At 37.3% G+C, this 15,895-nt stretch overlaps 1 protein-coding gene across 1 annotated transcript in view; it reads right to left on the reverse strand.

Annotated features, from left to right (window-relative positions):
* Positions 1 to 15,895, reverse strand: part of CNTN5 (contactin 5) — a 987,470-nt gene that overhangs the window by 37,853 nt on the left and 933,722 nt on the right. The window contains exons 19-20 of the mRNA XM_054015603.1: positions 7,863 to 7,933; positions 6,278 to 6,512 (exon numbers count right to left, since the gene is read on the reverse strand). Coding sequence (XP_053871578.1) covers positions 6,278 to 6,512; positions 7,863 to 7,933 — 306 coding nt within the window. The remainder of the gene's footprint in view (positions 1 to 6,277; positions 6,513 to 7,862; positions 7,934 to 15,895) is intronic.

Below are 15,895 nucleotides of genomic sequence, written 5' to 3' on the forward strand. Positions count from 1 at the left end.
ATTGATTTCCACAGGGCCAGAGAAGGGACGATTTGAATTCCCTTGGATCTGCCCCCACAGCCAACCTAGTCTTCCTTCAAGTCTATTCAATCTCCACTCCCTTTTCCAGTGCAGACCCTCTAGAGGATCCAGAATGGAGGGAGGCAAGTGGTGCCGCAGAGATGGCTCATCCCCACTTTCGGAGGATGGTGGGAGATATATGCCTGGAGGGTGCCCGTCCATGAATAGGACTGGGAGGCATGATCTTATTTCTTGTGTGTCAGTGATCAAATAGGCCCTTTGCAGTCTACCCAATACTATTTGAGTCTATACACATATCCTGGTACTAATCTGGCATCTGAAACAGTGATTATTTTTCCAGTTCATCTTTAAGCTTTGGTTCTGCCACTGCATAAAAATGTTTTGCACTCCCAGAAGACTAGTTAAGTGTCCAAAGAATAGTTCTGAAAAAAGTATGCTCCCTGCAATTATAACCCTGTTATTTCCTTCTCCTAACTCCAACACAGAATACCAGTGTGCTGATAACTTACTGAATTTTATGCTGCAAAAGAAGCTACCTTTTGCTTCTGAAGAAATTAATTAACTCGCAAATGTTTCTCTTGCACTGGTAGAGTACAAAATGGACAGGCTGATTGATAAAAATCAAGTTCTGATAGATTAAAAGTTTAGAGCAGCATTATCATATTCATTAATATAAATGATACATTTGTAATAAGTGACATAACAGCTGGAGTTCTCCAAATAATATGGGGGATGTGTCTATAATATTGATTACACATATGGCTTCCCAATGGGGCTAGTCACATTAATCAAAAGAGTGCTTAGTAAACTCCTCAGTATAAGGATTATCATTTCCTTATTTAAAAATTCAGTGAAGACACCTGTAGTTGAACTTTTACAGGCTCTAATCCAGATAGATCAGCTGGCAAAGGCAGGAAATTATCCATTATATTTTACCACTAAGATGCCAATTTATTAATTTTCAGGTTCACATAAATCTCAGGGAGCTCAGCTTTAGCTATGAACTGATCCTCAGAACTGCACCTCATGAATGTAAGGTTTTAATGTGAGCCATAGTGGCCATACTTAAAAGTATGTACATAATTGCATATTCTTTCTCCTAAATTAGAAGAAAAAGGCTTTGGCTTATTTTCTTATTTTAATGAAGGCCGAGAATGAAAAACGAGGAGAGTTTGAGCTAACCAGAAAATCTTTCAGCCTTTGTTGTCTCAAAGGCATCTCACATAATATATTTTGATGTCTACTTTAAATGCTTTATTTTCAGTCCGTAAACAGATCAAGTAGTAAAACTCTGAGAGCTATGAAATGTGCCATCTGCCCACTTCTTCCCTGAAAAATAACTGTAGATTTAGGTTCTCCACCAGGCTGAATGAGTCAGAACAAAGTTATATGGAAAACTACTTTGTAGAGTCAGTTTTCATTCTATGTTATTTGCATTACACTAATGACTAGAAGCCCCACTCAGGGACTGATGCTCCACAGTGCTAGCTGCTCTATAAAAAATGGTAAAAAAATCAGCATTTCTAATAACTGCCCAGTGGAGTTCATGGCATGGGAAGAGCTGGATTCCTCATTTCTTTGGAAGTTTAAAGGAACATTCGTTATACTACTGTGTGTGAAATTATAAAAAAGTTCTACACCTCTCTTCCCCCCTCCCCACCGAAATAAGATAACATATGCTTGAGGGCTTGAGTGCGACTTAATTGGTACACATGGGCAAAGATTCCAAAAGTGCCTGAGTAATTTTCAAAAGTGGCTGAATTGCTTAGGGCCAGATTTACAAAGGTATTATTTAGGTGCCTAGGATGCAGATAGGTGCCTAGTGGGATTTTCAAAAGTGGCTAAGTGAGATAGGTGCCTAACTACCATTAATTTTAATTGAAAGGGGAGAGGTTGTTCTAGATTTGATTTGACAAATAAGGAGGAATTGGTTGAGAATTTGAAAATGGAAGGCAGCTTAGGTGAAAGTGATCATGAAATGGTAGAGTTCATGATTCTCAGGAATGGTAGGAGGGAAAACAGCACAATACAGATAATAAATTTCAAGAAGGCAGACTTTAGCAAACTCAGAGAGTTGGTAGGTTAGATTCCATGGAAAACAAATCTAATAGAAAAACAGTTCAAGAGAATTGGCAGTTTTTCAAAGAGACATTATTAAGGACACAAGAGCAAACTCTCCCACTGCGTACAAAAGATAGGAAGTATGGCAAGAGACCACCTCATTGAACCAGGAGATCTTCAATGATCTGAAACTCAAAAAAAAGAGTCCTCCAAAAAGTGGAAACTAGGTCAAATTACAAAGGATGAATATAAACAAAAAATAAAAGAATGGAGGGACAAAATTAGAAAGGTCAAGGCACAAAACAAGATTAAACTAGCTAGAGACCTAAAGGGTAACAAGAAAACATCCTATAAATCCATTAGAAGCAAGAGGAAGAGCAAGGTCAGGTAGGCCCATTACTTAATGCGGGGAGGAGAACCAATAACAGAAAATGTGGAAATGGCAGAAGTGTTAAATGACTTTTTTGTTTCAGTTTTCACCAGAAAAGGTAGTAGCGATTGGACACATAAAGTGAATGCCAGTGAAACCGAGGTAGGATCAGAGACTAAAATAAGGAAAGAAAAAGTTAAAAATAATTTAGACAAGTTACATGTCTTCAGGTCATCAGGGCCTGATGAAATACATCCTAGAATACTCAAGAAGCTGATTGAAGAGGTGTCTGAGCCATTAGCGATTATGTTTGAAAAGTCATGCAGGACAAGAGATTCCAGAGGCCTGGAAAAGGCAAATATAGTTCCCATCTATAAAAAGGGAAATAAGGACAACCTGGGGAATTACATACCAATCAGCTTAACTTCAGTACCTGGAAAGATAATGGAGCAAATAATTAGGCAATCAATTTTCAAACACCTACAAGAAGGTGATAAGTAACCATGAACATGGATTTGTCAAGAGCAAATCGTGTCAGACCAATCTAATAACTTTCTTTCACAGGGTAACAAGCCTTGTGGATAGGGTGGAAGTTGTAGATATGACTTTAGTAAAGCTTTTGATACAGTCTTGCATGACCTTCTCATAAACAAACAAGAGAAATACAACCTAGATGGAGCTACTATGAGGTGGGTGAATAATTAGTTGGAAAATTGTTCCCAGAGAGTAGTTATCAGTGATTCATAGTCAAGATGGAAGGGCATATCGAGTGGGATACCACAGGGATCAGTTCTGGGTCCAGTTCTGTTCAATATCTTCATTAGTGATTTAGATAACGGCATAGAGAATACACTTATAAAGTTTGTGGTCGATACCAAGCTGGGAGGTATTGTAAGTGCTTTGGAGAATAGGATTAAACTTCAAAATGATCTGAACAAACTGGAGAAATGGTCTGAAGAAAATAGGATGAAATTCAATAAGGACAAATGCAAAATGCTCCACTTAGGAAGGAACAATCCGTATAAAATGGGAAATGACTGCCTAGGAAGGAGTACTGCAGAAAGGGATCTGTGGACCACAAGCTAAATATGAATGAACAGTGTAACACTGTTGCAAAAAAAGAGTAAACATAATTCTGGGATGTATTCGCAGGAGGGTATAATCAAGACATGAGAAATAATTCTTCCACTCTACTCTGCGCTGATTAGGCCTCAATTGGAGTATTGTGTCCAGTTCTGGGTGCCATAGTTCAGGAAAGCTGTGGACAAATTGGACAAATTGTCCAGAGAAGACATGACCTATGAGGGAAGATTGAAAAAACTGGGTTTGTCCAATCTGAAGAAGAGAAGATTGAGAGGGGACATGGTAACTATTTTCAAGTACATAAAAGTTTATTACAAGGAGGAGGGAGAAAATATATCTTCCTTAACTTCTGAGGATAGGACAAGAAGCTATGGGCTTAAATTGCAGCAAGGGCGGCTTAGGTTGGACATTAGGAAGAACTTCCTGTCAGGGTGGTTAAGCACTAAAATAAATTGCCCGGGGAGGTTGTGGAATCTCCATCACTGGAGATTTTTAAAATCAGGTTAGACAAACACCTGTCAGGGATGGTTTAGATGAGTGCAGGGGACTGGACTAGATGACCTCTTGAGGTCCCTTCCAGTCCTACGGTTCTATGAAAGTTAATGAGAGTTAGGAGCCCAATCTACTTAATCACTTTTGAAAATCCCACTACAAACCTATATGAAACTTTAGGCACCTGAATACCTTTGTATGTCTGGTCCTTAGTCATTTAAGAGCCTAATAGGATTTGACTGCTAAGTCACTGTTGATAATCTTACCATTAGGCTTTTTGCTGGCCCTTTATGACAGGAGTGGATAGCACTGGTTACAAATAACAAGTACGCTTTCTGAAAGCACTTTAGTTAGAATAAGGGCTTGGCAGATCAGGCCCCAAGATTGATATATATCGTATTGTTGGTTTCTGTTCAATACCTGCTTCCAAACAAAAATCCTGTTTCTTTGTTCCTTTTAATTTTGAGTATATCACCTTAGGATACTTGTAAGGTTCTGATACACACAGACACAGATTGAATAAGCAAGTTATAATGGGTAGATATGTTTGGATGATTGAATTGTGTCAAAGAAACCAGGGTTCCCATAAGTGATTACTCTACTTTGGATAAAACAAATGAAAATGAATAATAAATTAATAATTGTAGATTTATCTTTTGCAATTTTCATATTTTAAAGTAAACTTTAGAAATACTGACTTTTTTATATTACCAAGGATTCCATTTTCAGTTTTCTCTAAATAACTAAAAAACAGACTTTAAATGTAACACTATTTATTAAAACTGAATTTTCAATACTTGTCATTCAAAACAGGGAAATAACAAGTGGCATTTATAAATTAATATTTTGCAATGAAAAAATATCTCCCTCTTGCCTCATAGAAGGCTCTGATTTTCTTTTTTTAAAATTAATTCTCTTATCAGTGAGTTGAGTTGTTAAAAATAATAAAAGCATCTGAATAAATGATATTACTTCACTGTCTGGTAAGTAACAATAAAGTCAAATGCAGATTGACAAAAATGTCTCAGTAGTACTGGGAAGTCAGATATTATTTTGATTGTATTTGGATTTTAAGATGTTCTCATTTTTATAGTGATGTGAATATTTTATAACGTTGATCCAAACAATTAAACACATATAGATTACTGACACTTGCTTTAAAGGAATCAACATTTCAATCTTCTTAGACTGTGGGATAAAGGTATCAGAAAAATACATCTAACTGAGAAGGAAGGGTAATCTAGCAGAAAAAAATGTTACCCATTTGTTGTGAGCTAATATGAAAATAAAATTCCAAGTTTTCTACTTAACATCAAGTGGTTCAGCTGAAAGCAATGGGATGACTTGCAGAGTAAAGTACTACTCAACATGAGGAGGGTTTCTGAATCCAGCCTTTAATATTAGAGTGGGTCAAATCATTTGTTGGGAATAATATTTGCCTGCCTTTTCTTCTATATGTGAATTTTCACAAACTGATTTCTATAAATATAGAACCAGATCTTCTGCTTGTGTAAATCAGCTGAACTCCATGGAAACCAATTGAGCTACACCAATTTATAGCTAGTTGAGCCCATAGTCTTATCCATAAATATTTGCTGAATAATCTACAGAACAATTTGCAGGCACTGGGTTGTTCATACAGTATGCACTGTTATTCACAGTGAGTGTTTGGCCGCTAAATATAGTTTCTGAACCCTGTTTTAGTAACAAACTTTTTAAACAGGAAAATGGCAAGTAGCAAAATATAAAGAACAACCAAAAACACGCGCTGTGCACTTTTCAGTCCCAGTTTCCCAAGAAAGAATCATTAATGCCGAGAATTTATGAAACAATCAGAGGTTGTAAACATCTGTTTGACATAAATTGTGAATACTGAATTACAGGGAACCCCAAAACAATAGTGGAGCAAAGTCAGCCTTTTTATTAAATCTATTTTTTCCATCAGCTGGCTGCCTCTATTTAATATGATAAACCTATGGTCTGACTGTTATATATGAGGCAGCGTAGCCTAGTGAACAGAGCACTGAACTGGGACTCAGGAGAGACCTGTCACTGGCCCGCTGGGTGACCTTGAGCAAGCCATGTCACCAACATGTACCTCAGTTTCCCTGCCTGCAAAATGGGAATAATGATACTTATCTCCTTTGTAAAGTGCTTTGAGATCTATGGATGAAAAACACTACTATTAATTCTTATTGCATATATATAGTGTATGACATGCAGACAATCTTTACAATCTCTCACACTAACCTCCCTCAGCTGAACAGATGACCACAATGGGACTGAAAGGTCCATCTCCTTTGTTATTATATACACCAACTTTCACCTCAAAGGGAGTCAGAGGCGGCACACTTTCATCCCTATAGATGAACTTTGAAGCATCTGAGGATGTCACCATTTTTTCTTTCCACCCTCGTGTTCCATTCGGTCTGAAAGCCACAATGTATCCAAATCCTTCCCCATTCTGAAACTCTTCTGATACTGGCTAAAAAAAGGAAAGTTCAATTAACCAGCAGATATTTTAAACCTTATTACACTGGAAGCAATCACAGGGAGCAAATATAAACTGGCTTCTTAACAGAGGTGATCATGTAAAGTAGCAGTAACAGAACTGTGCTCAGTACAGCTTACCTGGTAAGGACAGTCTTTTCTATAGGTTTTGGTGGGGCCGACTGACATCAGTGGACCAATGACAAATTACACCAGCTGAGGTTCTACTCCAGTGTATCTAATAAATGGCTGATTCTGCCACCCTTACTCACACTGATTAATCTGCCCTGAATTGGATGAGACTGCTCACAGAGAAAGGCATGATTCTAAGTGCCAGGATCAGTCCTTTGCAACAAATCCAACTCTCCGATTTTTAGTTACACAATTTTTGTGTGTTACCTATTAAGAATAGCTACCGTGTCTCGTGGAATTCCCCATGGAGGGGTAGGGAATATAACTGGAAATGGTACAAATCTTTTAAAGCAAAAGAAAATTTTAAGTGCACTCACTCTGCTGTGTATAATTAAAACATATGAAATACCTGGATGTTATTACTAATTTGGCTAATGACTTTACCTAATGTAAGAGGTTGTGATGCATAGTGTGATGTGTTGCAAACAGTAATAGGAGAAAGATACTTATAGGACATGGCAGAAACACAAGGTTAAATAAAAACAGGGGAAAGCACTGAAATCTTCTGCCTAATTTGGAGAATGCATTCTCTCAGGCTGGTGAAAGTGGCTTCATTCTGGTTTGCATTATTTGTTATGAAAATAATGGTTTCAGTTTAGGGCAAATCAACACAGAATGCCAAACTGAATGCTGTGTGATAGTGGCTGGGAAGATAACTCACTGGACAGATCCTCAGGTAGTACAAATCAGCATAGATCCACTGAAGTGAATGAAACTAGGCCAATTTACCTCAATTAAGACTCTGGACCTCTGCAGGCTTTTCAGTGTTCTCACCTACTTTCCTACCAGAGGGAGGAGTTAATGTAAAAGTCATCTCTTTCTCACATGCTGAGTTAGCACTGCATCTTGAGCAGAATTCACAGCACATCTATTGAAACAAGATCAACTTTAGCAGACTGAGTGAGAAGGAAAGCAAAAACGAATAAACTTTACTTTGGGGCGGCTGATCTGAGTGGTAGATTCTCCAAGATGTCCTCTGCTCTCATCACATGGAAATGTGAATCTCTTTGAGACCTTAGCACACATTTAAGGAATCATATTTTGTGTTCATATCTTGATAAGATTTGCTGTAGGGAACCTCAGTACAGTACTCCTTACTTTGCCCTCAAATAAGTCAATATGAAACAGGGCCTTTAATCAAAGAGTCCCTTACCTCCCATGCTATTATTAATTCATGCCGTCTTCCACTTCTGCCACTTACATTAGCTGGTGCTGTCTTTGGAACTATGAACAAAAAAGTGAAAAAAACAGAATGTCCAAGTTATTGAAGTTTTCCCCAGAGTAATACCTACTCCAGAAGACAGTAAACTGTCAAATCAGGTCAAAAATAACAAAAGACAACACTGCAGTAAAGAGAACTTGCTTGAGTTTTCTGATTACATTTTAGGAAATCCTGCAAAAATTTAGTCAGTTCAAACTGAATACAAACTTCTGGGAAGAGAAGAAATATTGTAGGAAAAAAAGTTACTTTAAAAAACAATAACAACTGTTCTCCCCATTATCCCACATTTTAATATGCTGTTGATTTTTAAGATTATTTTTCTGGAATTATCCTATTAATATTTGTACGTGTTTGTATGTGTTTTTTAAAGAGGCAACTAGAAAAGCAAACGCCAGGATGTATTTTAGTGTTCAGGAAAAAGGTTGTACACAAGAATAATGATATTTGCATAAATTTTCATGAGTGACCAGTGATTTGAGGTGTTTCAATTTCTGGGAGTCCAACCTGAGACACCTTAATGGGGCCTGATTTTCGTAAAGTGTCGAGCACTCGTTATCATCTCAGGTTGGACACTCAACAGAAGCACCCTTTTTGAAAATGTAGGCCATTAAATTTTCTTGATTTGCTTTACAGATATGTATGCATTTATAGAACCAACACAATAGCACAACCACAAGAGGATGTCAAAGCTACATAGAAAAATATTACAGCTATCATCAATATGGGCTGGGTTACTGTATGCTTTATTTTTGGAAAATACTAGCTTTCCTTGGATTCATAGAATTTCTTTTCTCTCCTTTTCCACATCTACTGAAGCTCCTAAAGTGACTTATGTGGCATGAATTTATGTACTGTGTGTGGTTTATGGCTACATTCTTTATTTGATTAAAAGCATTCTGGGATAGAAATCTTCTCTTTTCTTCCTCACACACTAGCACATACATCAACTGCAGAAAGGTATTGTGAGGCATTAACCGTTAAGACCTTATTGTATGCAGTTTAGCTTATTTATTGGGTAGCACTGTGCCTTTGAACTACAAAGGGAAAAACACATTTAAATAAATGCACACAATTCCCTCTATTTCTTGTGTTGATCATTCAGGGCTTAAATTCAATAATAGTATGGTAGAGTTTAGATGGTGGAAGCTCACACAGACTTCAACATTGATTTGTATGGGCTTTTGGAGCCTTTAGAAGGTTTCCATTGAAAAAAGAAGAGGGGAGGGGGAAGGCTCAATTCTGACTTCATTTCTCATTGATGTAACTCCACTGCCTACATAGGAGTTATTTCTGATTTACATTGATCTAAATGAGATGACAACCAGGACATTTGTATGTTTATTTACAAACACATATATTTTTAAAATACAAGTTTTGCTGTGGAGTCTGCAGCTCTCACCTGAATGACCTGAGCAATTTCCAAGTACTAATTGCTTCTTTCTTGCTGAGGTATGTTCACCTAGGAAACACACTATGTAGCTTTTCCCCCTTCAGTTCCCCACTTGACCATGCTTCGTGAGGCTCTATCCAGTTATTCTCTGCCAGAAGCACTTGACCTACATGTGATCAGATGATCAAGTGATGCCTTGAAGCCATATTGCAAAAGAGGAGCGGAGAAGGAGTGCATTAAGGAGATAAATTGCAGCTGCTTACTGTTTTCTTTAATTGACTTGGATTGTTTTGCTCATCTCTTTGGCAAACATCTGAAAACCTTCCTAGTATCCTCATGAGAGTACTCATGGTCTCTTTCATTTCTATCAGTTGGCACTCAGACACTGTATTTTTAATATTTATGATATGTTACTTCCTTGGTGTCTATGGACATAGGGTCATTTGACAACCATGAGTGAAAGGAGCAAAATTCTCCTCTCTGATCCTTACTCTAACTTTATTATGTATCCAGTAATGTCTCCCACATGGAACATATACTTCTATCAATGAAAGTTCCATTGAAAAAACGAGTGAGTTTATGCAATAAATATAAATGTACAATGTGGAATGGAGAGGAATATTTTGCTGTGAAACTTAAATATCAGAGTGTTCGGTAATATGATGTATGATTTGTAGTGGTAAGACCTCAATAAACATGATTTTTATAGTCAACTGGAAGTTAATTGATGTTAATTAACCATCAAATCATCTCTATAACAGAGTGTGGTGTTAAGCAAACTTAGGATCCAATTTCAAATCTTCCTAAGAATTACATTGATAAGGTTTCTTTGGTTAGTATGAAAAGTGTATGCTTTGTTGACTTCGATGTCATGCTACCGATTCAGAACACTGCTCTTTTGAAATATCCAACTTGAGGGCCTTATTTGTAGTTCAACCAGAAAGGAGGACCAATGTCTTCTTTCTAGAGGATTCTTGATAATAGTCTTACAGACTGAAGCCCTACTTAAATGAATAAATGTTAAAAGAATAAACCTGCCAAAAGAATGAATCTCCTTTGCACCAAACTGTAAAATATACAGTCATACAGTGAAACTCTCTCAAATGAATAACCATTAAAAGAGTAAATGTGTCAAAGGAATAAATTTCTTCTGCACTGCACCAAACCACAATATATACAGTCACAGGGGAACACTCTGAAATGAATAACCGTTAAAGGAAGAAAACTATTAAAAGAAAACATTTTTTCCAGGCACCAAGGCTGTATATTAGCAGTTTTCCACAGCAACATCACTTTTATATCACAGTATATAGTTTTATAACGGTATTTATTCACTCGTAAACTACGTTTATTGCCATATAATTAGTATCTTCCTGGTCTTCAAGATATTAATGATAAGCAGTGATGCACACAGAGATACTTTTGCATTAAATATTGATGTGGTGGTGTACTAACCTAGCCAGAAAAAATCAATTTCTTCCTGTAAATGACAGAGAAATAAGGGCAGGGCCCTGGAGTTAAAACCTCTACATTTTAGTGTCCATTAGAGGTCAGCAACATGGTGTTATGTGTTATGAATAAATGGGACCTCCATTAGTAGTGTTGTGCTCCTTAACTGTACTACTGTTCTATTGAGTCATTGGTTTAATACTAAGAGGAAAGAGTGCAATCTACTAGAATATGAATATCACTTCCCTTTGGCTGAACATTTTTTGGGACATGCATAGAAAGATCCCATCCAAACATACCACTTGGAAAACTGACTCTTTTTCTCAAGGTACATAATTTCTCTCTGTTGGAGGCAGTACGTATGGTAACATTACTTTTTACACAGTTCTGAAAGTGCTGGGGATGTGGGGTGGGTTGGAATATGTGTGTTAGAGTAAGTTATGATCATCTTCCAAAAGGTGTTGATGTCCACGCCTCAAGTTACGTGGGACAAAACACTGCTGTCCTTACATAAGCAAAACTCCCAATGACCCCTGTGAATTTGGCAAGAATAAAAACAGTGAAATTTGTCCCATGATGCTTTGGCTAAAACTAACTGTAGGCCTGTCTGGAAAAGTGGTGATTTGTTTAAAATAAAATTAAACCTGATAAAAACAAGCAAACACAAAAAAGCCTTTGCCTCTCACAGTAGCCTAAAAAGGAAAAACAAATTCTAATGTTCTTGAAAAGTCAACATAGGAAATTTAGTCTCCAACAGCTCTATGAAGCATCTGACTGTGCTCTTAAAATATGAGGGAAGAAAGGGCTACATCTATATGACTGGAAAAAGGAGACGAACAAAACCTAATGAAGTATAAATGAGAGGCAAGTTGTCCAAGAATTCATGAATAACTTGTCTATACAAGCAATTGCACTTTAAAAACAGGATTGCACTTACCTTTTAGAAAACACACACACGCATGCATCTATAGTATGAACTTTAATGAGGATTTTTATGCGGAATTGCTGTAGGATGTTGTGGAATTAGTATAAAAAGAGACCAATTATAACAATAAACATATCTTGAATGTTGCTCAGTAAAGTGATTAGGGTACATTCCTTGGCTGCATTGCCATAATGAGCTGAAATAGATGCTGACTAATTCTGGCTTCCTGAAACTGGTTATTATACAGTAGGTTTTAGCAATTAAAATAATGTTAGCAGTTCTCATCCTTGGCCTACGTCTGCTTCCAATAAAGCAAAAGGTAAAATTTCCATTGATGTCAAAAAAATCTCACCTACATATTTAAAATTAAAGTCAGTTGAATGTTTATGAAGGTGGCACAGTATCATTCAAGTCAGCAGACTATAACCTCTTTGTGGTTGGGGTCTATCTTCCTTCCTCTTTGTCAAACATTGGGCACCCCTATTTTCAAAAGTGGCCACTGCTTTGGGGTGCGTAATTGAAACATCCCATGCCTGGCCTTCAGACATTCCATTGCTCCACTGATTTTTATGGCAGTTGTGGTAGCTCAGCTCTTCTGAAATTTAGGTCAATATGTCTCAAGTTGAGCACCTAAAAACTGAAGCATCCCCAAAACATTAGTGTGGTCAGTCTGAAAATGCCATCCTCACGAATAATGTGGCATTAAGTAAATAAATAATAATACAATCAGTGTATGTGTTTCCCTTTTATGTATTTAAGGAAATATTAAACAACCTTCTTTCAATTATTCAAGTTATGATGTTCAAGGAGAGTAATGATCAATAAATGTTTTAATATGGTACCATGACCAATTTATGATTATTTATTTGTATTACAGTAGCACCTAAATGCCATACCCAAGATCAAAACCCACCGTACTGGGCACTGTACAAACACGGAGAAGTGATCCTTGCCCTGAAGACATTACAATCTAAATAGACAAAATAGAAATAAGTATTGTTATGCTCTTATTTTTCAAATGGCGAACAGTTTACATGACGAAGATCACACAGAGAATTTCTGGCAGATCTAGGGACTGAACCCAGCCAGCTCACTGCCTTACCCACAAACCCATGCTGCTGCTTCTTAATTGCTATCATCATGAAGATATTTTTTGCAAAAATATTATTTATAGAAAGGTTGAAGCATCTCATCTAAAAAAAGAAAAGATTTTGACACTGCTTCATTCCTTAGGGAAGATAAATTATTAAACTTGGGTTTAGTCCTTATGAAAATGTTTGTTCAAGGAACTTCTACAGCTTCTGTTTGTTTCTTTTACAATGTTTTGTTTAATATATATCTTTTAAGACTTGTACTTTCAATAAAAATTCTTTTCTTGGTTTTTGATCTCAGTTAAGAAATAAGATTTTTCAACAGCTTGACAAAACTTCCTAATCCAAGGACCAAAGTAACAACAAACTCAGCAGTGTTTTTGTCCTTGTTTTCCTTACATATATTCTGCAGTATACATCTGGAAAGCTGACAAATGTTAAATAAAAAAATCTTTCATAGCATGAAAGGCCAGCCCTCACGCTGTCATTCTCCCAAGAAAACATTTCCTACCTCATCTGTGCTGGAACAGGATGTGAAAATGTGTCAGCTTCTTTGAAGAAGTAATACACCATATTAAACTGATTGGAAAACAATGGGGGGAAAAACAACAGCATACACTTGGTGTTAAGTTTTCTTTGGTGTATAGGACATTTGAATTTTAGTACTAAATAAGCATAATTGCTATTCACTTGTAATATCTAATGCATGACTGCAACATAGTGGCTGAATCCCTCCAAAACTACAACAAAAAGAACTGGGAACTTAAGTGCTGTGATACACACGTCAGGAAAATATCAAAAGACAATCTCTTGAATTTTCCAGTTTGTTTGCTGGTGACATACAATACTGTACTTGGATTTAGCTCCTGCAATTTTACATACCAGTTAGTGGATTGTTTTTAAACATATCCATGCAATCAGTGGTTGCTATCTGTGATACCCTGCCACCCCAATATTCACCACTGTCATGTAATTAGGATATGTTTTGTGCAAAGTATGTCTTGTGAGGTATCATTCTAAAAGTCTTGATCTGCTAGATATTAATATCTCGTTGGATTGTATGTGTTATCATCATGGGAAGTTATGAATTTTGGCTATGTATGTGTTACTGAAACATGTTGTGAGGTTGAAAACACCCACAAGCACCCTTTCAGGTACAACAGTAAAAAGGCCAAACAATGTTAATGGCTTATTGAGGAAATGCACACAGGCACAAGGATTACCTCAGGAACTGTGTACAATAGAAACCTCTCAGAGATAGCAATGGCAACTGTTTGACCTAGTTTATGGCAAAAGAGCTTTCCGGCAAGTGGGAAGAAGATATAAAAGGGGGACAATGACATCATGAGGGGACCTCACTCTCCCTGCAACAACATACCTGGAAAAGCTGAGGGGCAAGGACTGAACTGTGGGAAGTGATGGTCCCAGCCTAGAAGGATCTTTAGCCTGTATATGAAAATCTGGGAAAGCCAAGGCAACCATTGTCTTAAGGATCTGCCAGCCTGTTTATCACTCAGAGTGAGAATCTGCTAATTTATATCCTATCTATCTAGCTCAGGTGTTAAGGTCAGCTTGTGGTTTTTATTTATTTACTAAAGTAATCTGCTTTGATCTGTTTGCTATCACTTATAGGCACTTAAAATCTATTCTTTGTAGTTAATAAACTTGTTTTGTTTTCTATAAACCAGTTTGTGCAATTCATAACTGGGGGGCGAAAAGCTGTGCATATCTTCCTCCACATAGAGGGAGGGGGCGACTTTCATGAGCTTACACTGTACAGATTTCTGTGCAGTGGAAAACAATACAATTTTGGGTTTACACTCCGGGGGGAGGGGAGGTGCAAGTGAGTGCTGGGCAATCCCTGAGCTTCCCACACAGAGCTGACCTCAGTGTCTGTGTCCTTTTGCAGCTGGGTGTGACCCTGCCTGTGTGTGTACTAGAGGAGGCTTGAGGGCCTGGCACAGTAGGACAGGGTGAAGGAGCCCAGGCTGGTGGAACGGGCGGGCTCAGTAGGACCCCAGTACATCAGGGGGGGCAACCTGTTATGCTATCTTCTTTTTATTTTTGCTTTTGGGGCTCCTTCTGGAGCCACCTTACCCTCAAAGGCCTTATTTATCCATTTAAACATTGTCAAATCTCAATACAGCAGTGGATTTGATTGTAGACTAAAATTAATAGTAATTAATAGAAATGCTGAAACCTTTTTTCTCCAGCTCAAACAAAACAAAACAAAACCCAAACAACAAACCAGACCAAAGAAGCCAATTTTTCACTGTGGTATGTTCATTCTTTAATGTAATGCAAGGAAGGCCTAACTCAGAAGAAGGTTGATTTATTTATATTTTTAATCCTACAAACAATCTTCTACAACTAAATGTCATCAGCCTATTAGCTCAGAGAATCGTTTGCATGCACAATTAGCGGGTTAAATTCTGAGTCTACTCAATTTCTCTCCTACCCACGTTTCACCATGAATAGATAATGTAATTGACGCTCTGCCCCCAGGCTCCAAATGCCCGGTTGCTTTCGTGGAATATCTGGCATGTTTAAATTGATGTTATTGGCTCTTTTCACCTTGTGGACTATAAAATATGTATCAAGGCTAGAATTAACAGAATTACTGGAACTGGCTGTGAGTTAGATGTGCCAGAAAATCACAGTATTATCCATTCCAGTGAAAGGAGCTATGAAGAGCAATCATGTTAACTAAATATGAACTAAGTAACAAGATTAGGGTTTAATTAGAAAATTAAGGCAAGTGGAAACCTGTTTATTATTCTGTCGATTACCTGATACCATTCCAATGATTGCTGCCAGGGGTATTTAAATACTGTACTAGTATATAGTCCTGTTACTGATCTGGGAAGAAGGGATAAAAAATGGGGGGCAGTGAGAGAAAAAGACTCTATTCTCAGTCAAGCTTGTATAAGCCACTAACTTACAGCTGTCAATTTCCATTTAATTATAAAAAAAATGGTAGATGAATTACACATTCACTGCTGTTGTGGATTATCTGTATGGGCATGATCATGTTTTGTGGATGACAGCTCTGTGTTGGAGGTGAGGCAGAATCACATTGTTCAGCCGGGATGTGTGTTATCCCAGAGCT

The sequence above is a fragment of the Malaclemys terrapin genome, chromosome 1 (assembly GCF_027887155.1).
Source record: "Malaclemys terrapin pileata isolate rMalTer1 chromosome 1, rMalTer1.hap1, whole genome shotgun sequence".
Classification (NCBI taxonomy): Eukaryota; Metazoa; Chordata; order Testudines; family Emydidae; genus Malaclemys; species Malaclemys terrapin.